This window comes from Triturus cristatus, chromosome 10 (genome assembly GCF_964204655.1).
Source record: "Triturus cristatus chromosome 10, aTriCri1.1, whole genome shotgun sequence".
Lineage (NCBI taxonomy): Eukaryota > Metazoa > Chordata > Amphibia > Caudata > Salamandridae > Triturus > Triturus cristatus.
Genome location: NC_140593.1, coordinates 781,766,415 through 781,789,222, shown reverse-complemented (window position 1 = coordinate 781,789,222; position 22,808 = coordinate 781,766,415). Strand labels below are relative to the sequence as shown.

The window sequence follows — 22,808 nt, the reverse complement described above, 5'->3', positions numbered from 1 at the left end:
TCACTACCTTGGATCTGAAAGACGCCTACTTTCACATTCCAATACACCCTTCTCACAGGAAGTACCTCAGGTTTGTGGTGGACGGTCAACATTACCAGTTCACAGTTCTCCCCTTCGGGGTCACCACCGCACCACGGGTGTTTACCAAATGCCTAGCAGTAGTAGCAGCACACCTCAGACGTCAACATATTCACGTCTTAACCTTACTTAGACGACTGGCTGATAAAAGCCGCGTCCTACAACCAATGTGTGCAACATACAAACAGCACCATCCAACTGCTCCACCAGCTAGGCTTCACGGTGAACTACCAAAAGTCCCACCTCGTACCATCTCACACAAAGCAATATCTCGGGGCCACTATAGACACCTCCAAAGGTATTGCCTATCCAAACTCAGCCAGAATCGCAAGCATACAAGCCTTGCACCAAACGTTCCTTGCTCAGCACTCTCTCCCAGCGAGAGTGTTTATGAAGCTCATAGGGATGATGGCATCTTGCATCTTCATAGTGCCCCATGCAAGACTCCACATGCGTCCACTCCAAGAGTGCCTAGTACAACAGTGGAACCAGGCCCAAGGACAGCTGACGGATTTGGTGTTGGTGGACGGCCGCACCCATCACTCTCTGCAGTGGTGGAACACCACAAACCTTTCCAAAGGGCGGCCGTTCCTGGACCCGGTTCCTCAGGTGATTCTAACAGCGGACGCATCGCTCTCCGGCTGGGGAGCGCACCTCCTACACCTCACATTGCAAGGTCTATGGACGCCACAGCAAAAGTCGCTCCACATCAACCATCTGGCGCTTTTGGCGATCTTTCTAGCCCTAAAATCCTTTCAAAAACAGATTTCAGCCAAAGCAGTCCTCATTCGCACAGACAATATGACTGCAATGTATTATATTCAAAAACGGGGGGGGACAAACTCTCCCCAGCTCTCCCGCTTAGCCCAGAGCATATGGAGATGGGCAATTCCTCAAAACATCTTTCTCCTGGCACAGCACGTCCCAGGCGTACAAAACACCATGGCAGATCTGCTCAGCAGACAAACGCAAAAACTACACGAATGGGAACTGCATCCACAAGTTCTTCGCTCATTCTTCCACAAGTGGGGGCATCCTCAGATAGACCTCTTCGCCACCCACGAAAACAAAAAATGCCCAAGCTTCGCCGCCAGATACCCACACCCGTTGTCCAAAGGCAATGCGATATGGATGAACTGGTCAGGCAGATTTGCATACGCCTTTCCACCTCTCCCACTAATTCCATTGGTGGTCAGGAAACTGCAACAGCACTCCCTCACGCTCATTCTGGTAGCCCCAACATGGGCCAGGCAGCCGTGGTACACCACACTATTACAACTATCAGTGGTACCACATCAAAAACTGCACCTGTCCCCATGCCTCCTAACTCAGAACCATGGAGAAATCAGACACCCGGACCCAGCGCAGCTCAACCTTGCGATCTGGCTCCTGAAATCTTAGAATTTGGGTACCTTAACCTCCCCCCTGACTGCATGAATATTATCAAGGAAGCCAGACGTCCTACCACTCGAGCATGCTATGCCGCAAAGTGGAAGAGATTTGTTGTTTACTGCCGTAACAATACAATCAACCCTTTAGATGCATCCATACAACACATTATATGCTATCTGCTCCATCTTCAAAGGTGTAACCTGGCATACTCTTCCATACGCTTACACCTAGCAGCGATTGCTGCTTACCTGCAAAACAGACAGCATTTGTCGCTGTTCAGGGTGCCTGCTATTAAAGCCTTTATGGAAGGCCTTAAACGCATAATTCCACCCAGGGCACCGCCTTCTCCTGTATGGAATCTAAATGTAGTTCTTACAAGGCTAATGGGTCCACCCTTCGAACCACTGCATAAATGCGAGCTACAGTTCCTCAACTGGAAAACAGCTTTTCTAGTGGCTATCACTTCCCTTAGAAGGGTTAGTGAAATACAAGCGTTCACTATACAGGAACCCTTCTTACAAATACATCACAGCAAAGTGATACTTCGTACAAATCCAAAGGTTCGAGGCATGTGGGCTGCTTAATTCATATCTGTGCATAGATCGCCGCCTAGTGTTGGGTCCGGATGTTTGCACGTTGTTGTCCTGGAAGAGTCTTCGAAGTATCCTGAGATAGGTGACTCCTCCCCTGGACCATAGTGCGCATGGGCATCCTCAGATTGTTTTTTTCCGCCATTGGGTTCGGATGTGCTTATCTTGACTCAAGTTAGGAAAAACTTTTTTCAGGCCAAAAGGCCTTTAGTTCGCGTCGGTACTGTTCCCGATCGGTATCGACAGTTACTTGTTAGTTTATTAACTTCTAGAACAACTTTTTCGCATCGACCATCGACACCATCGACGATGGAATCGAGGACACCATTCAAGCGGTGTCCTGTTTGCAATGCGAAATATCCCCATATCGACGTCCACCCGGTGTGCAACAAATGCCTTTTACCGGATCACGACGAATCCACATGTATGGCCTGTGCCCGATTCCGATCCAAGAAGACCCTTCGGAATCGACGAGCGGCGAGACTTGAAGCGCAGCAAGCGGCACCGGCCCCGACCAACATCTTCAGCGCCGAGGACGAAGATGTGGAAGACGTGGAGAACCTACCCTCCAGCCCCGCTTCCGAACACGACTCCGGATCGGAAGACATCGAAGAACGACTCTTTCACAGAGATGAAGACGACACCGAGGTAGGAGACTACGATGAGGCCTTAGGGGCCGAAGAAAGTGGCTCCGGTGACGAGCAAGGCCTACCCGTACAGACGGAGGATGTCCCAGTGCGTCAGTCTATGGCTCCGGTCGAGGGATCGCCTTCGGGCCTTACCCAAGACCTATCTCGCAGTTCTTCGGCCCCGGCCTCGGACATTCAGCGACAGCCATTAGGACCCAAACCGGCTGGTTTCCCTTCCTCGAAACCGAAACCAAAAGTCGTGTCGGTTCCACAGAAACCGAAACTGAAAGTGGTACTGGTTGGATCGAAGCCCACTACACCTTCGACGCTAGCAAAACCCGTCGGCACCGACCGCACAAAACGGGACTTCGGTGCCGAACTCGCAGCAGCAGACGTCGGCGCCGACACACGGAAAAAGGCCATCAGCACCGACAAACCGCCTCGGCACCGAAACAATCGGCTCCGGCCACGAAGGTCAAAATGGCCGCTGCGTCGCACACCACTTCGAAAGCAGCACCTAAGGCCCAATCATCGACGCCATCGACGGCTACCGCCTCTCCTCGACTCGATGACCCCGTGGCCCCGAAGAAGCCCACGCCTGCCTCTACTGAACCGCTCGGCGCCAAACAACAGTCGGCGCTCCAGGTGCGAAAAGTTGCAGAGTCCTTGCAACGCATCAAAGAAAAGGCAGCCCTCCAGGACACATCGGGCCCGAGCCGAAAAAAGCTCAACAGGCTTCTCCAGCAACACCTCATATCACTTTTGGCCTGCCGCCATCCACGGCGCCAAAAATGTTTGAAATAAGAACTCGTGTCACCCAAACTAGGATCACACCTGCCGAACGATCTCCTACGGAGACGTCACCATCCCACATCATCGATGCCGACACCGGCAGAATTATGCTCCACAAGCGGAGAATATCTTCCGAACACACTTTGGACTCCTACCGGATCCCGCTGAAGAAAAAGCTGCCAGCACATTCGGAGCCAGTTCTTTACGAACGTCTCCATACCTCCTACCCAGATCCACAGTCCTTCTCCCCGACACACTCTGAAACCGACGTTTTGGAGGACTATATGGGTGACGACGTCCCCTACCCAAGAGAGATGGACCCTGAGGGCCAACAGGACGCTGACCAGGCTTGGGATGACCCTGTAGACACAGGTGCACCTATGGATACACAGGACACGCAGCTCTATGGCGCAAAAACGTCTCCCACAGAGGACACTGCCGCATTCAACGCCCTGATTGAACGTGCTGCGGAAAATCATGGTGTGCAACTCCACTCTGACACAATCGAGGACGATTTTCTAATGGATACTTTCGCATCCTCAGAAAGGAATATCAAAACTCTACCCATGCTCAAAGGTGTCCTCAAACCAGCAAAGGACATTTTCAAAGAACCCACCAGGGCAAGGGTGATAAACCCCAGGATCGACAAAAAATATAGGTCGGCGCCTGGGGACCCTACGTACATTAGAGGCCAGTTACCTCTAGATTCCATAGTAGTCGCAAATGCTCGCAAACGGGCGCACTCGCAAACAACTGGGGATGCTCCTCCCCCGGACAAAGAGTCCAAGGTGCTAGAGACCTCCGGCAAACGGGTTGCAGCCCAAGCAGCTAACATATGGCGTATTGCCAATACACAGGCGCTCCTAGCTCGTTACGATCGCGCACACTATGACCCATTAGAAACCCTACTCCAACATCTCCCTGACCAATACAAAGAGGGAGCAGAGATCCTCATCAGGGAGGGACAACTCCTCACAAACGCATCCATTAAGTGTGCACTGGATGCCGCAGATACAGCTGCCAGAGCAATAAACACCAGCGTCATGCTACGACGACACGCCTGGTTACGAATCTCCGGATTCAAACCTGAGGTTCAAAATAACATTCTCAATCAGCCGGTCAACCCCGACTACTTATTCGGGCCGGAAGTTGACGCCACCCTAGAGAAAATAAAAAAGGACAGACACTGCAAAGTCCATGGGGGCTCTCCAAACACAGACCTTTCGAAGTGGCTCCTTTTGTCGCCCCGGGAATAGAGGAGCAGGCAGAGGACAGGGGTCACAGCAAACCTACAACAAGGGCAACACACAAAGTACCTACGATAAAAACACCCGGGGTGGGTATCGTGGCTCCAGCACAAAGGGCAGAGGACGCGGATACGGCAATACCAGGTCCTCCCCCAAGAACAAACAGTGACGCCCTCTCCCTTCCTCCCGACCACATAACACCTGTCGGGGGAAGGCTACAAAGGTTCCTGTCCACGTGGAACTCCATCACCACGGACAGGTGGGTCAAAGATATTATCAAACACGGTTACTGCCTAGAATTAACCTCCACTCCACCCACAATACCGCCAAAACACTGTCCTATGTCCTCACAGCACTTAGCGCTCTTACAGCAGGAAGTGCTAAGTATGCTGGAAAAAGGCGCAATAGAGGCCGTACCCGTCCACGAGCAAGGCATGGGGATATACTCCCTGTACTTCTTAATACCAAAAAAGGACGGGTCACTCAGACCTATACTAGACCTGAGGCCCCTCAACCGCTACATTCTGTCAGAGCATTTCCACATGCTCACCCTACAACAAGTCCTCCCGCTGCTCAAACAGGGAGACTTCCTGGCCACGCTAGATCTCAAAGACGCATATTTCCACATACCCATTCACCCCTCACACAGAATATATCTCAGGTTCACTATTCAAGGGCAGCACTACCAATTCAAGGTTCTCCCCTTCGGCGTGACAACAGCACCCAGAGTTTTCACAAAGTGCCTAGCTACTGTGGCTGCACATCTACGGAGGCAACACATTCACGTCTACCCTTACCTGGACGACTGGCTTGTTCAGGCAAAGTCAGCCCAGCAATGTGCCAGCCACATGTCCCACACCATTCACCTTCTTCACAGTCTGGGGTTCTCACTAAATTACCCAAAATCACATCTCCAACCCGCACACGTACAACAGTACCTAGGTGCGACCATAGACACTCTGGCAGCCACAGCTCAGCCAAATTTAGTGAGGATCAACAGCATACAAATGCTGATTTCCAAGTTCAAACCACAACACTCCCTTCCTGCGCGAGTGTTCATGCAGTTGATAGGCATGATGGCCTCCTGCATCTTCATAGTCCCACACGCGAGACTACATATGCGCCCGCTTCAGGAGTGCTTAGCACGTCAATGGAATCAGGCTCACGGGCAACTGAAAGACCTAGTGTTGGTGAGCGGTCGGGCATACAACTCTCTGCATTGGTGGAACCCACAAAACCTTTGCAAGGGCCGACCGTTCCAAGAGCCTGTTCCACAAATAATACTGACAGCGGACGCGTCTCTCCAGGGATGGGGAGCTCATGTACTCAATTACACAGTGCAGGGACTATGGACAATACAACAAAAGAAGATGCACATCAAACTTCTGGAACTGATGGCGATCTTCCTAGCAATGAAAGCATTCAAAGTACACTTGTGCAACAAAGTCGTGTTGCTCCGGACGGACAACATGACCGCCATGTACTACATACAAAAGCAGGGAGGAACACACTCTCCACAGTTGTCTCATCTGGCTCAGAGCATGTGGAAGTGGGCCATTCAGAGGAACATGTTCCTCATCGCGGAACACCTCCCAGGCAAGGACAACCAGATGGCGGATCTGCTCAGCAGACACAGCCACCAGATGCACGAGTGGGAGTTACACCCATCAGTACTCCAACCGTACTTCCAGCAGTGGGGTCATCCAGACATAGACCTATTCGCCACAAGCGAAAACGCAAAATGCCAAAGCTTTGCCGCCAGGTTCCCACATCCGCAGTCGCAGGGCAATGCGATATGGATTAACTGGTCCGGCAGATTTGTGTACGCTTTTCCCCCAGCACCATTGATACCGCTGGTGGCGCGCAAACTCAGACAACACTCACTGACACTCGTCCTGGTTGCTCCAACGTGGGCACGCCAACCATGGTACACCACCTTTCTCGAACTTTCCGTGGTGCCGCATCAAAGGCTGCGGATCAAACCCGCGCATTTGACGCAGAACCACGGAGAGATTCAGCACCCAGATCCGCAACAGCTGAACCTGGCAATCTGGCTCCTGAAGTCCTAGAGTTTGGCTACCTGAATCTGCCACCTGACTGTATGGACATCATTAAGGAAGCTAGAAGACCCACTACCAGAGCCTGCTATGCAGCCAAATGGAAAAGGTTCGTAATTTATTGCAATAACAATGACATTAACCCGCTAGACGCATCCATCCAAAACATAAATCTGAAAGAAACACGTTAGTTAGATTCTTCACCTTAGAATATCCCCAGGCGTCAGACTGGATCCGGAAGATTTTTCGTCAGCAAAACCCCTTGCGTGTCGCTAGGCGTCGTCTGTGGCTCCGCGTCCGTCGTCGGCGTCGTGCGCCGGAATGACGTCGTCGGAGTACTTAGACGCCGCCCTCGCGCGCTGACGTAGGTTCTTCTTTTTTCCGCGCTAGTAAGCGCAGATCCGGGAGAGCTACCCCTTTAGTCAATTTTTGATTAACTTTTTGATCCTTTTTGATCCTGTCAATCGACTCCGGTGCCGGTAGGATGCCTGGTTTTAAAGCCTGTGCTGACTGTAACCGCCTGATGTCGGTTACGGACCATCACCGCCGGTGCCTGTACTGCTTGGGCCTCGACCACGACGCGGAGTCGTGCTCGGACTGTAAGGCCCTGACCTCGAAGGCTAGACGGGAGCGGTCCCGTAAGCTTCTCGAGATTCGCCACACGGCTCCGCGCGCCTCTCGATCCCGGTCCAGGAGGAGGTCCAAGGATCGGTCGCGGAGCCGCAGCCGACGTCACCATCGGTCGTCGGGATCCAAGTCTTCGGGTAAGTCGCAGCATTCCAAGAAGTCCAAGAGGCGACATCGCTCTTCGGACTCCCCTCGCCGTCGCGCGACTCGGCCGAGGGTCAGGGTGGTTCCACCCCCGCGGCTCCGGCGGAGCCGCAGGTGCCACGCACGTCCCCATACCCTCCGGTCCCTGGGACTAACGCGACGCCGGCGGAAGTCAGTGCCTTCCTCTCGGCCATGAGGAACCTGGCTCCGCAGTCGGCGCCCGCTGGTGCGCCTTCGGGCCCCGCGGACTCGACTGGGCTGCCTTGCCTGCCGGTGGCTCCGGCCCCGGCGCCGTTGACGGCTCCGGCCTCGACGCTGCAAGCGCCCGAGGGACCCGTTCTCGAGTCCCCGTCGACGCCGGTTGACCTCGTCACGCCTCCTCCGCCGGCGTCGACACCGGTACCACCCCCGACGCCGACGTCTACTCCGCTTGACGTCGTGCCCCAGTTCAGTCCCGCTCAGGGCCCGGCGCCGGTCCGGCGTCGATGGACGCCGAGATCGACGCCGCTAGAGACACATTTTGTCTACCTCCCGGCTCCGTTACTTTCTCCTCTACACCAGGAGTTGGATGATGGGGACTACTGGGAGGGATCCAAGGATCCTATGGCCGCTCAGGCCCAACTGTCCCAGGACTGGGCAGATGAACTGGGGGAGGCCAGTGGTCTGGATACCTCGCCAGACACTGGATTCATCTCTCCTCCGACTGTGGCTTCGGAGGAGGGTGCTGCTTTCTCCGTGGTGCTACGCAAGGCGGCCGCAGCCCTTGGGCTCGAGCTACCTGCCGTGGCTGTGAGGACGAACGTCCTCACTGAGGTGCTTCAGTCTGCAGCAAGCTCCACTGAGCCTCTGCTGCAGTTCAATGAGGCCCTCACTGACGTTCTACAGGGCACCTGGTCCAAGCCCTCCACAGTTCCTCCTGTGGACAGGAACGTCGCCAGGCGCCACCGCCCTGCTCCGGGCGACCCCAGTTTTCTGTCCCAACACCCTACCCCTGAGAGCCTGGTTATCCAGGCCTCCACCTCCCAATCCTCTTTCCCGCCCGCCCCGCCGGACCGGGATTCCAAGAGACTAGAGCAGTTTGGCAAGAAGCTGTTCTCTTCCCTTAGTTTGGGCCTGCGGTCTTTGAACACCGCTTGTCTCTTGGACCGTTATTCCCACTCTCTGTGGGATGCGGTGGAGGACGCGCTGCACCTGTGTCCGGAGGAGGTCCGGACACGACTTACCCAGGCTCTGGCCGATGGGAGGGATGCCGCGCGACATGCTATAAGATGTGGGCTTGACACCACGGACTCACTGGGTAGGGCCATTTCTACCCCAGTGGCGCTTCGACGTCACGCCTGGCTGTGGTCCATGTCATTTTCGGGTGATGTCCAGAGCTCTCTCATGGACATGCCCTTTGATGGCACTCGCCTTTTTGGCGAGAAAGCGGACAGTGCGCTGAATCGCTTTAAGGACTCCCGGGCTACGGCCAAGTCCTTGGGCCTCTCGGCCCCGCGGTCGCAAACTTCTGCCTTTTGCCCCTTTCGTGGCCAAGGAAGGGGTGCCTCCTCACGTACGTCTAGCCACCAGCCGCAGAACCAACCTGCGCGCGGTCGCGGACGTGGTTTCCGCCGAGGCGGTTCTGGAGGACGACCAGGTCAGTCCACATCCACCCCGGCAGCATCCGCCTCAAAACCTTCCTAGTCCGAGCTTTCAGGCCCATTCCACGCCAGTGGGCGGCAGAGTTCGCCATCACCTGCTCCACTGGCGGTCCATCACATCGGACAGGTGGGTGCTGCAAATCGTCCGAAGGGGCTATTCCCTCCCCTTCGAGACGACCCCTCCAGCCATGCCACCGCAGCACCACCGTATCTCGGGGGTTCATTTGAATCTTCTCCACGAGGAAGTTTCGGCCCTCTTGGCCAAGGGGGCCGTCGAGCGCGTTCCGAGCCCAGAAGTAGGTCGTGGTTGTTATTCCCACTACTTTCTGGTTCCCAAGAAGGGCAAAGGGGGCCTACGCCCTATCTTGGACCTCCGGAACGTCAATGCCTTCCTCCGGAAGGAAAGATTCAAGATGTTGACTTTGGCTCAGGTTCTAGCTGCCCTAGACCCGGAGTCTGGATGGTAGCGTTGGACTTGCAGGACGCATATTTCCACATCCCCGTCCTGCCGGCCCACCGGCGTTACCTGCGGTTCACGGTGGGCCAAGAGCACTTTCAGTTTACCGTGCTCCCCTTCGGCCTCACCAGTGCCCCTCGGGTGTTCACGAAAGTGATGGCGGTGGTCGCAGCTCATCTGCGCAGATCAGGGGTTCCAGTCTTCCCCTATCTCGACGACTGGTTGTTGAAGGCGGGCTCGCCCCAGGCAGTCGTCTCCCACCTCCAGACTACGTCGGATCTCCTGCATTTGCTGGGGTTTTCCATCAACGTGCCGAAGTCACACCTGAGTCCCTCTCAGAAGCTCCTCTTCATCGGAGCGGTTCTCGATTCGGCGCAGTTCCGGGTCTATCCACCGGAACAGCGGGTCCGGGATATACAGGCCCTGATTCCCATCTTTCGGCCTCTATCCTGGGTTTCGGTCAGGCTAGTGTTGCGGCTTCTTGGGCTGATGGCCGCCTGCATCCTACTAGTGCATCACGCCAGGCGGCGCATGCGGGCTCTGCAGTGGGACCTGAAGTTTCAGTGGGCCCAGCATCACGGCAACCTGTCCGACCATGTCTTGATCTCGGAGGGCACTGCACAGCAGTTGCAGTGGTGGCTCACGGACCGCGATTGGGTCATGGGCAGAAGCCTCTCCCTTCCCCAACCGGAGCATGTCGTAGTGACGGATGCGTCCCTCCTGGGATGGGGTGGCCATATGGGAGAGGCGGAGATCAGAGGCCTCTGGTCTCCGGCGGAGTCTCGTCTCCACATCAACTTGTTGGAGTTGAGAGCCATCCGACTTGCACTGAAAGCCTTCCTTCCCTCTGTCCGGGGAAGTGTCGTGCAGGTGTTCACGGACAACACCACCGCCATGTGGTATTGCAACAAACAGGGCGGGGTGGGGTCGTGGACCCTTTGTCAGGAGGCCCTGCGCCTCTGGACGTGGCTGGAACACCAGGGGGTCACCCTGGTGGTTACACATCTGGCGGGCTCTCTGAACGCCAGAGCAGACGAACTTAGCCGCCGGTGCATGATGGATCACGAATGGCGTCTCTACTCCGAAGTGGCGCAAGGTCTCTTTCAGCAGTGGGGAGAGCCTTGGTTAGATCTATTCGCCACCGAAGAGAACCCGCAATGTCAGCAGTTCTGCGCGTTGGAATTTCCAAGGCGGCACTCGCTCGGTGACGCTTTTCGTCACGAGTTGAGTTGCGGTCTGTTGTACGCCTTTCCGCCTATACCACTTCTGCCCAGAGTGCTGAAGAAGATCAGGCACGACCGGGCCCAAGTCGTCTTGGTGGCTCCGGATTGCGCACGAAGGTACTGGTATCCCGAGCTACTCAGTATGTTGACCGATCCTCCGATACGTCTGCCCCTTCGGGAGGATCTTCTGTCGCAGCAGCAGGGGACGGTCCTCCATCCGAACCTGTCCAGCCTCCACCTCCATGCGTGGAGATTGAGCGGCGGCAGTTGATGCCATTTGACTTGCCTCCTGAAGTCTGTGATATCATTCTGGCAGCCAGGCGTCCCTCCACAAAGACTGTATACGCCTGCCGGTGGAACCAATTTGTGGCGTGGTGCACAGCAAAGGCTGTGGATCCCCTTTCCGCCCCTCTTTCTGAGGTTCTCCTCTTTCTTCTTTCTTTGGCCTAGCAGGGCTGTAGTTACACGCTTTCTAAAAGGCATTACTCACACGTTCCCTCCTGTCCCTTTTGTAATGCCTCAGTGGGACTTGAATCTTGTTCTCACATTTCTAATGTGCGCTCCCTTTGAGCCTCTTCATAATTGTCCTCTTCGTCTGCTGACGCTTAAGACTGCTTTTCTGGTAGCCATCACCTCGGCTAGACGGGTGAGTGAGCTCCAGGCTTTATCATCAAAGCCTCCTTTTCTCTCTTTTCATCCGGACAAGGTTGTCCTTCGGCTTCGTCCCTCCATTCTTCCAAAAGTGGTGACCCCCTTTCATCTTGGGCAGTCTGTCACCTTGCCCACCTTCTTTCCGCCTCCGCATCCTTCCAAAGAGGAAGAGAGGCTCCACCATCTGGACCCAAAACGTGCGATCTCCTTTTATCTGGACCGCACAAAACAGTTCCGGGTGGATGACCAACTTTTCGTTGGATACGTGGGTGCTAAGAAGGGGAAAGCTGTGCACAAACGGACCATCTCTCGGTGGGTCGTTTTGTGCATCAAAATTTGTTATTCCTTGGCAAAAAAGGACCCTCCTGTTGGGCTGCGCGCCCATTCTACTCGGGCCACAGCGGCTACTACTGCTTTGGGACGGGGTGTCCCTTTGCAGGACATCTGTCAGGCGGCAACGTGGGCTTCGCTACACACGTTTGCCAGGCATTATTGCCTTGACAGCCAAGTCCGGAGGGATGGCTTCTTTGGCCGTTCTGTCCTCCAGGACTTTCTGGTGTGATCTTGGTTCGCAGACCCACCACCGGGGATGGTATTGCTTGGGTATCTATTCTAAGGTGAGGAATCTAACTAACGTGTTTCTTTCAGATGAACAAGTTACTTACCTTCGGTAACGATGTATCTGTAAGAAACATTAGTTAGTTAGATTCCTCACCGACCCACCCATCCTCCCCGTTCTGCGAACTGACATCTAGGGTTAAGGCTATCCCTTTCAGGGCCCTAGAATTTTTTGGCACCAGTGTCGGTATCTTGCATGGCTCTGCGTTCCTGGCGCGGAAGGCTATGTACAATAACTGACGTCAGTGCGCGAGGGCGGCGTCTAAGTATTCCGACGTCATTCCGGCGCACGACGCAGACGACGGACGCGGAGCCGCAGACGACGCCTAGCGACGCGCAAGGGGTATTGCTGACGAAAAATCTTCCGGATCCAGTCTGACGCCTGGGGATATTCTAAGGTGAGGAATCTAACTAACTAATGTTTCTTACAGATACATCGTTACCGAAGGTAAGTAACTTGTTCATTTGTATGTATGTATATGTATGTATAGATATATGTGTGTGTGTAATGCACAAGTTACTTGTGTAACGATATATCTGTAAGAGACATTAGTTAGTGATAGATTCCTTTCCTTAAAATATCCCCAGGCGTCAGACTGGATCCGGAATGTTTTAGTCAGCAGTATCCCTGCGCGTTGGTAGGCTTCGTCATGCGGCGTCGCTGGCGTCGTACCCACCGAGATGACGTCGTCGGAGCTACTTAGATGTGCCCACGCGCGCTGACGTCCGTTCTGTACACGTTTCGCGCCAGGAGCGCAGAGCCATGCCAGAGACCGACTACTGGCGCAATAGAACTAGTGCCCTAAATGGGATGACCTGAACCCTAGAGAACAGCTCGCAGATCGGGGAGGATGGGTGGGGAGTAAGGAATCTATCACTAATGTCTCTTACAGATATATCGTTACACAAGTAAGTAACTTGTGCACCTTTAAGAGAGACGTTAGTGATAGATTCCTTACCTTACAATACATACCCAAGCAATACCAACCCCGGTGGTGGGTCTGCGAAGTGAGATTATACCAGAAAGTCACGGAGAACTGCACGGCCAAAGAAGCAGTCTCTCGGGACTTGACTGTCAAGGCAATAGTGCTTAGTGAAAGTAAGCTGCAAGGCCCAAGTGGCTGCTTGACAGATGTCTTGCAGGGGGACACCGCATCCTAATGCTGTAGTAGCCGCAGTAGCCCTGGTAGAATGGGGAGCAGTCCTACCGAAGGTACCTTTTTAGCCAGAGAGTAACATGCTTTAATGCACAGGACAACCCATCGGGAGATAGTCTGCTTGCGCACAGCCTGGCCTTTCTTGGGGCCATATAGCCAAAAAAAGAGCTTGTCATCCACCCAGAACTGTTGTGTGCGGTTGAGATAGAACGAAAGTGCACGTTTTGGGTCCAGACAGTGGATCCCCTCCTCTTGAAGGGTGCGGAGGCGGAAAGAAAGTGGGCAGAGTGACAGTTTGCCCGAGATGAAAGGCAGAGACCACTTTTGGTAGAATGGAGGGACGCGGTCGAAGCACAACCTTGTCTGGATGAATCGCCAGGAAAGGAAGTTTACAGGAACGAGCATGGAGTTCACTCACCCGCCGAGTGGAGGTGATGGCCACCAGGAAGACAGTTTCCAAAGTTAATATCAGCAAAGGACAGTTATGAAGAGGCTCAAAGGGAGCGCATATCAAGTATGTGAGAACCAGGTTCAAGTCCCATTGAGGCATCACAAAAGGATTAGGAGGGAAAAGGTGAGTAATGCCTTTGAGAAATCTATTGACAACTGGGGACTTGAAAAAAGAGGGCTGATCAGGCAGCTTAAGAAAGGCTGAAAGAGTAGAAAGGTAGCCCTTTATAGTGCCCAGTGCAGAACCCTGCTGGGCCAAAGAGAGAAGGAACAATAGGACCTCAGAAAGAGGATCTACAGCTTTTGCTGTGCACCATGCCACACATTTTTTCCATCAACAGGCGTATACCGTTTTAGTGGAGGGACGCCTGGCTGCCAGAATCACATTACAGACTTCAGGAGGCAAGTCAAATGGAACCAGCTGTCGCCACTCAATCTCCACGCAAGGAGGTGGAGGCTGGACAGGTTCTGGTGGAGGACCATCCCCTGTTGCTGCACCAGGAGATCCTCCCGAAGAGGCAGTCGGATCGGGGAATCCACGCTCCTACTGAGTAGCTTGGGATACCAAACTGTTCGAACCCAGTCTGGTGCCACAAGAATGACTTGGGCCCGGTCACGTCTGATCTTCTTCATCACTCTGGGCAGAAGTGGTATAGGTGGAAAGGCGTACAATAGACCGCAACTCCACTTGCGACGAAAAGCATCTCCAAGCGACTGCCGCCTTGATAACTCCAACGCGCAGAACTGCTGACATTGCACGTTCTCTTCGGTGGCAAATAGATCTAACCAAGGTTCTCCCCACTGCTGAAAGAGACCTTGCACCTCCTCAGAGTGAAGACGCCATTCGTGATCCAACATACACCTGCGGCGGAGTTCATCCGCCCTGGCATTCAGGGTACCTGCCAGGTGTTGAACCACCCAGGAAATGCCTCGACGTTCCAGCCATGTCCTGAGACGTAGAGCCTCCTGACATAGGGTCCACTGGTCTGCTTGTTGCAGTACCACATGGCGGTGGTGTTGTCTGTGAACACCTGCTCTACTCTCCCCTTAACAGAGGGAAGGAATGCTTTCAGTGCAAGTAGGATCGCCCTGAACTCCAAAAGTTTGATAAGTTGCTTGGATTCCGCCGGAGACCAGAGGCCTCTGATCTCTGCCTCTCCCATGTGGCCGCCTCATCCCAGGAGGGACGAGTCCATCACTACTGTGTGCTCCAGTTGGGGAAGGTAGAGGGATCTGCCGCTGACCCAGCGCTGGTCCGTGAGCCGCCACTGCAAGTCCTGTGCAGTATCCTCCGAGATCTGGACGTAGTCGGACAGGTTTCCCCGATGCTGCGTCCACTGGAACTTCAGCTCCCACTGCAGAGCCCGCATATGCCATCTGGCATGATAGATTAGCAGGATGCAGGAAGCCATGAGGCCAAGCAGCCTCAGGGTCTTCCTGACCGAAACCCAGGACCAGGGCCAAAAGATCGGGATCATAGCCCGAATGTCCTGGACTCGCTGTTCGGGAGGGTAAACCTCAAACTGCGCCGTATCCAGAACCGCTCTGATGAAGAGGAGCTTCTGAGAGGGTACCAGGTGCGACTTTGTCACGTTGATGGAAAAACCCCAGCAAATGAGGAGGTCGGCCGTAGTCTGGTGTTGGTAGACGACTGCCTGGGGCAAGCCCGCCTTCAACAGCCAGTCGTCAAGATTAAGGAAGACTGAAACCCCTGATCTGCGCAGATGAGCTGCGACCACCACCATCACTTTCATGAACACCCGAGGGGCGCTGGTAAGGCCGAAAGGGAGCACGGTGAGCTGAAAGTGCTTGTGGCCCACCGTGAACCGTAGGTAACTCCGGTGGGCTGGCAGGATGGGGTTATGAAAATAAGCATCCTGCAAGTCCAATGCTGCCAGCCAGTCTTGCGGGTCTAGGGCAAACACGACCTGAGCACACGTGAGCATCTTGAACTTCTCTTTCCGTAGGAAGCGATTGACGTACTGCAGATCTAAGATAGGCTGCAGGCCTTTTTCCTTTGGAACCAAGATGTAGTGGTAGTAACACCCACAACCTAGTTCTGGCCTTAGAATGCGCTCGATGGCCCCATTGGCCAAGAAGGCTGCAACTGCCTGCTGGAGAAGTGCCAAGTGATCCCCTGACATGCGGTGGTACTGAGGTGGCATTGCTGGCTGGAGGGGTAGACTTGGAGGTGAGGGAGTAGCCCCTTCGGACTATCTGCAGAGCCCACCTGTCCTAAGTAATGGTGCTCCAGTGGGGTAGGTGATTACGAATCCTACCCCCCACTGGCATCTGGTGGGCCTGAAACACCGGACTAGGAAGGTTTTCAGGTGGTGGTGGCAGGGGCGGTGGTGGATTGACCCACCTGCTGGCCTCGGGACTTACCACGGCGGACCCCACGACCGCGGCTGCGCTGACACTGCGACAGTGCTGGCCGGCGGTTCTGAAAGGAACTCGCTTGAGCGACTCGACCCTGACCTCAAAAGGAGTGAAAAGCAGACCCCAAGGGGGTGCGTGTGGTGGTGAGACCTAAGGACTGGGCCGTAGCCCAAATGTCCTTAAAGCGTTCTGGGGTGCTATCTGCCTTGTCATCAAAGAGGCGTGTGCCATCAAAGGGCATGTCCAACAAAGTGCTCTGGACATCCCCGTAGAAGCCAGTAGTTCTGAGCCAAGCGTAACGGCGCAGTGCCACCGTTGTGGAAAGTGCCCTGCCGAGGCAATCTGCCGAGTCAAGTCCACAACTGATGGTGAATTAGCAGCAGCTCTCCCTTTGGTAATGGCCTGGGAGAGCACAGTCAGAGCTTCCACAGGGCACTCAGGCAGCACCTGTGCCAAGGTATCCCACACAGAATGTAAATAGCGGCCCAACAGACATGCAGTATTCACTGCCCGCAACTGGCAGAAGTGAAAATCCTTTTCCCAAACTGCTCCAGTTTTAGTTTTTGTCCGGAGGAGGAGAAGGGAATGTGCTCGGCGAGTAAGAAGCCTGTTGTGTGAGAAAGCTTGGGTTGCCAGACGCCGGGCGATGTTGGCGTGACACACCCTTATCTACAGGGACCCCTGTGTTAGGTTTGTTCCAGGTGCTCAACAGCATGTCAGTAAGTGCGTTGTTGAAGGGCAGCAGTGGCTCTGTGGATCCGTTGAGGACGCTGGCTGCAGTACCTCGATCAGGAGATTGGTCCTGATGGGCACAGAAGGGAGCTCGCCCTACGCAACACCACTGAAAAAGTCCCAACCTCCTCCATAGCCATGGAAGAAGGGGACAGTGTACCAGGGTGTGGAGAGAAATCCAGATCGCCTGGACCTTCCATATCACCCTCCCACTCAGTCTCATCCTCTCACTGAGGTGCGAGAGGGTCCTGAGACCCCTCCCAGTACTCCCCTTCGTCCTCCGGCTGTTGAAGAGGCCGGTAAGGACGAGGTACCCTGGGAAATGGGATAAACTCCCCACCTGGAATGTGAATCAGGGGGTAATAGACCAATACAGGTCCGGCGCCACCTCCGACGCTGGAGCTGGCGCAGGTGCCAGCGGCGCTGCAGGGTATCGTGCCGGCGTAGCCGGGGCCAAAGGCGGCATAGGAACAGAACTACCCCGCGGGGCTCGAAGGCGCACCGGAGAGACCCAATGGGCCAAACAAACGGCTCATGGTCGACAGGAAAGCCTGTATTTCGGCCGGAGTCGTGTGTTGGCCTGGAACGGGCGGGTAGACCGCAGGCAACAGAGGCTCCATTTGAGTTGCCAGGGAGTGACCGCCCGCCCAGTCCACTGCGTCCCACGTCCGGTGAGGGTTAGACTAAGAGAGACATCGCTTCTTCGACTTTTTATGGTGCCTGACTTACCTGTCTTCGAGTCAGAGCGATGATGATGGCTCCACGACTGTGCCCTCGACCTCCCACGTGAGCGGGACCTCGATCGCCGTGGAACCGATTGCCGGACCTCCAATAACTTTCGGGAACGCTCACACAAAGCTTTCGGCGCCATGGCCCGACAATCAGGGCTTTGCCTCGGGATCATGGGCGTGTCCCAAGCAGAATAGACTCGCGCCGTACGGGTCTGCTACCGACATGTTCCAACGGCAGGTCCTACAGGACTTAAATCCGGGTATCCCTACTGCACCAGGAGTCGAATACTTGACAAGACAAGAGCAACAAGTTCTCAGAAACCAAGTTAAAATATTAACTAAGGGTACCGTTCTCTCTCGGATCTACGCTTGTTGGCGCGGAACAAGAAAGAACTGACATCCGCGTGCGTGGGCGTGTCTAAGTAGATCTGACGTCATCTCGGTGGCTACGACGCCAGCGACGTACGCGGAGCTGCACGACGACACCTACCTACACGCAGGGGTACTGCTGACGATAACTTTCCGGATCCAGTCTGACGCCTGGGGATCTTCTAAGATAAGGAATCTATCACTTACTAATGTCTCTTACAGATATATCGTTACACAAGTAAGTAACTTGTACGTCTGCACTATCGCATGTTGGAGTTTCCAAGGCGTTTCCCACTCTGAGATGTGGTCCGCGTAGAACTTGGAACTCAATTACGTCTTACCAACTATACCTCTCCTATCCAGAGTTATGAAGATCATTCTCACTGGGCCCAAGTCATCATAGTGACTGCCTCTCCTGGAAGATCTCGTGTCACATCAGCAGGCATGGTACGCACCTGAACCTTTGCAACCTACACCTCCATGCTTGGAGATTGAGCAGCTTGCTTTCGACCTTCTTCCTGAAGTTGTGAATGTTAGCTTGGCAGACAGGTTTCCCTCAACCTAATCTGTATATGCCTTCCTTTGAGATAAATGTGTGGCCTGGTGCCCTGCTAAACAGATTGACCTACTCTGTGCCAAACTGTCTGAAATTCTCTTCACCCTGCCAAGCAAGGCTTTACTTTGGGCACTGTTACAGGATCCCTTTTAAAATTTTTAGTCTGTTATATTTGCGTACCAGACATTTTATTTAAATCTGATATGTTTCCTCAAAGGTTTACAACATATTTACCCCTTCTGTTTATTATGCCCCAATGGAATTTAAACCTGATACACTCATTCCTCATATGCGTGCCTTTTGACCCCCCTCCACAATTTTTCTTAAGTGCCTTCTCTCAAGACAGTTTTCTTGTTGTTATAATCTGAGTGACAGGTCTGCGAGCTGCAGGGCCATTCTGTTAAACCACCTTAATCCATATTCTACCAGAACTTGCTGGTTCCAAAGGTAAAGACTCCATTTCATTTCTGTCAGAACATTACCCTTTGTATGTTCTTTGCTCCACTTATCTCCTCTAAGAAAGAGAATAAACTTAACAGGTTTGGTCCGGAAAGGGTTCCGCTTCGAATGTACGAATTGACAGGGGGTGCACAATCAGTTCTTTTATCCAATTCACTGGAGCAAAGAAGGCAAAGCTGTGTAGAAAAGGACCATCTTGTGCTGGGTCATGCTCTGCATCAAGATCTGCCAACCACTGGTCAAAATAAAGCAGTCTTTTAGATCTTGCAAGCTCATACTACCAGGGCCAAGTCTGCAACCGCTTTCATTGGCACGCAGCGTGCTGGCTCTATACCATGGTCAGGCTGCTACTTGGTGTCACTATATTCGTTCATGAGACACTATTACCTCAGAGTCTCTCTCGTCCTCTTTCTGTGACTGGTCTCCTTAAATAAAAAAATTAGGAACTTGCCCACTGGTCATGACCAATATGATAGTCTGCAGGCGCTGAAATATGAAAGCAACTAATGTCAGTACACATGGGTGGTGCATATATGCCCGCGCATTTCAGAACTGGCGCACGGAGCGATGTTAACTATGAGCAACCGGCATGCAATGGTACTGCCAAGGATTTTCTGGGTCCAGCCTGACTTTTAAGGAACTATTGAAAAGATGAGGAATCTGAAGTTAAATAGTCTGTACCAGAAACAGCATTACCAAAGGTAATAACCTTGTTAATTAAAATTCCCTTTTTTTTTAAATAACATTTTTCTACTTTGTTTCTAGAGATGACCCAGAAAATGACAATAGTGAACTGCCAACAGCAAAAGAATACTTCAGAGATCTTTACCATCGTGTTGATGTTATATTCTGTGATAAAACCATTCCCAACGATCCTGGATTTGTCGTCACATTGTCTAACAGAATGAATTACTTTCAGGTATTATTTTTTATTTTGCTCTTTAAGTGTTAGTTCGCCATTAAATGTTTTTCACCTAAAAAACTTAATTTTGATGGATACTTCTAACTGCAGATTGCTGCCCTTTTGAATTACCCCTGGTGCTGAACTGCATCAGAGCTTGTTCTAGCAGTTGCTCCAAAATTGCTTTTGCAGACAGTGTTCTAGGGAAAGGCCCCCCTCCCTTTGAAGTCCACAGGCTTTAAACGGTTAGAGATTCTTACAACCTCTGCCTGTGGTGCTTAGGCTGTCTATATGTCTCGAAATCCTTCGACAAATGCACCCTTACATACCTAAAGGCTGTCAGGATAAGAGAGGCAAAATTGTACTTAGCAGAGCATGAGAAACTGGGCAGGTGATGTTACAAATAGACTTGCTCAAAGTTGTGCTCTCACTACCACTCCAGGTGACTCCAGTTTAGGTCCCAGTCCCTCTCCAATTCATTACCCTCAGGTAAGTCGAAGACTTAGCTAAGAGATCAGTTCCTTTTTTATAAAAAAAAAAAGTTTACGTCCGGGCTACACAAGAGAATTCACCTTCAATGCAAATAGTTAAACCTGCTTTCTTCTTTGTCCCAGCACTCTTACTCTAGGGAGATGTCAGGCAGTCTGCATTTGAGGGGCCCAACTCTCCCCAATTAAGTTGAATCTAAGCCTGCGTAGAGGCAAATCTCTGCAAGCCCCAATTTTGCCGGGCTGTGGTTAACTGTGAGAAAGTGCCCTCTTTCTTGCATGGTATGCCCCCACTTTTTGATGAAATGCTGATGTTCTGTGACTGAGTGTGCCCTGGGCACCTGCTAATCAGGTACCCAGGGCCTATGTTACTTCACTAAAAACTGCATTGAAGCCTAAACCCAATTGGCATCTCTGGCCACATGTACGCCCTAGGTAAATTGTACCATAGGTACCCAGGGCACTGTGACCAGCTAAGGCCTCCAAGGGCTGCAGCACTTATTGTGCCACCCTTAGAGGTCCTGTACCCTGACACACACACACACACCGTTTGCAGGCTGTGTGTCTTGGTGCAGAACAAAGTGAAGAGTAGATATGGCACACATCCCTGTGTGCCATGGCCACAAACCACTGCCCTGGCTACCCTCTAGCTGGGTGCCCTATGCCAGTGGTGTGGGTACAGGAGTATGAACCCTGTACCCCTACAGTGCCCAAGTCCATTCCTGGGCACTGTGAGTGCAGTGCTGCCAAGAACAATATATGGCAGAAGACGGCTGAAATGCCAGAAACCGGTCCTAGGAAGCTTGTTTCCGGTCCAGGAAAGACATGGCTTGGCAGTTCGGGCTGGACTGTGACCCTGTGCCTCATGGGAAGACTAATTTGTATATGGCTATGTCTGAACTGGGGTGGCAGAGTGGGCTAAAGAACGGTGATGGATTAAACCCAGATCAGTTGACTGGGGGTGAGTGCTTGAAATGTTCAACACTCCGTCCATCATTTCCTTTGGTTTTTGCACACATCCCTGTGTGCCATGGCCACAAACCACTGCCCTGGCTACCCTCTAGCTGGGTGCCCTATGCCAGTGGTGAGGGTACACGAGTATGAGCCCTGTACCCCTACAGTGCCAAAGTCCATTCCTGGGCACTGTGAGTGCAGTGCTGCCATGAACAATATATGGTGCTGGGAGTTTGTCATTACAAACTCCACAACACCATAATGGCTACACTGAAAACTGGGAAGTTTGGTATCAAACTTCTCAGCACATTAAACCCACACTGATGCCAGTGTGGGATTTAATGTAAAATGCACAACAGAGGGCATCTTAGAGATGCCACCTGAAACTCTACCAACTTCTAGTGACCTGATTGAGTGGCTGCTTAGTCTGCCATGAACAGACATGTTTCTGGGACCCAGGGTCGAGAGCCTGCTGCTCTCGGGGGCCTAAAACAATGCACATCCTGGGATGAGGTGCCAAGCCATCTCCCCCAGAATGGGCAGGGTTCACGAAGGGGAAGCTTCAAAGACAAGTGTGCATTTGTGAGCCTCCCCAGACCATTTGCTGCTTTCAGCAACTGGTCTCCACTGGTTCTCTCCCCCCCCCCCCCCCCCTTTGGGCGGGAGAACCGGCGAGAAAACAAGTGAGGGAAAGAGATGTGCCCACCTCTGCCAACTCCACCCCCCCCCCCCCCCCCCCCCCCCAACAAGGTGGGGGAGGAGACGTGAAGCACAACTCTGTCCACGCCATCTTGAAGAGGGGGGGGCCCAGCCAACCAGGGACAGGTTCTTGCCCCCCACCCACTGAAGGGTGGCACGATAGAGGGTGTACCCACCCCAGGGAACGGACCCATTGGTGCCTACCCTTACCTACCTGTAACGCCCCTAAATCTAGTAGTTAGGGGGCACCCTGACCTTGCTTCCTCAGATTCAGCCTGACAACAAGAAGAAAAGGACCGAACAGCCGTGCAGCCAGCTAACAAGCGGACGACACCCAATGACTTGGCCCCAGCCCTAGCGGCCTGTCTCCCCTCGAACCTGCTCCAGCAAAATCCCGGTGTGTCCTGCAACCACCAACCTCAAAAACCCCTGAGGACCTGCCTGCCTTCACTTCCAAAGACTGCATCTCCGTGAAAACCAGATTTGTTCAACTGCAACCTCTGGCAGCAGCTAGAGACCGCAAATCCATCCCACTCTGCACCCGCCGAACCCGGTCCGAGCTAGAGTGGAAAAACACCACGAGGAGGTCACCCCAGCGATCCTGACCCGAAATCTGGCGACCCCTGACCTACCTCCAGCCTACGCCTGCAGTCTAAATCCAGAAGGCCCCCTAACCGCCATCAGGAGCTGGTAAGAAGATCCGACCACAAAAGGCACCCCTTCACCTGACGCCCCACGGCCTTGTGTGCCCAAACCGACGGTGCCTAACCAACCCTTAACTTGCCTCT

At 53.4% G+C, this 22,808-nt stretch overlaps 1 protein-coding gene across 2 annotated transcripts in view; it reads left to right on the top strand.

The window, feature by feature from the left end:
* The window catches only part of USP7 (ubiquitin specific peptidase 7), a 1,511,465-nt gene that overhangs the window by 1,069,702 nt on the left and 418,955 nt on the right, over positions 1-22,808 (top strand). For both annotated transcript variants that reach the window (XM_085628311.1, XM_085628312.1), the window contains exon 22: positions 19,744-19,897. In XM_085628311.1, coding sequence (XP_085484437.1) covers positions 19,744-19,897 — 154 coding nt within the window. The remainder of the gene's footprint in view (positions 1-19,743; positions 19,898-22,808) is intronic.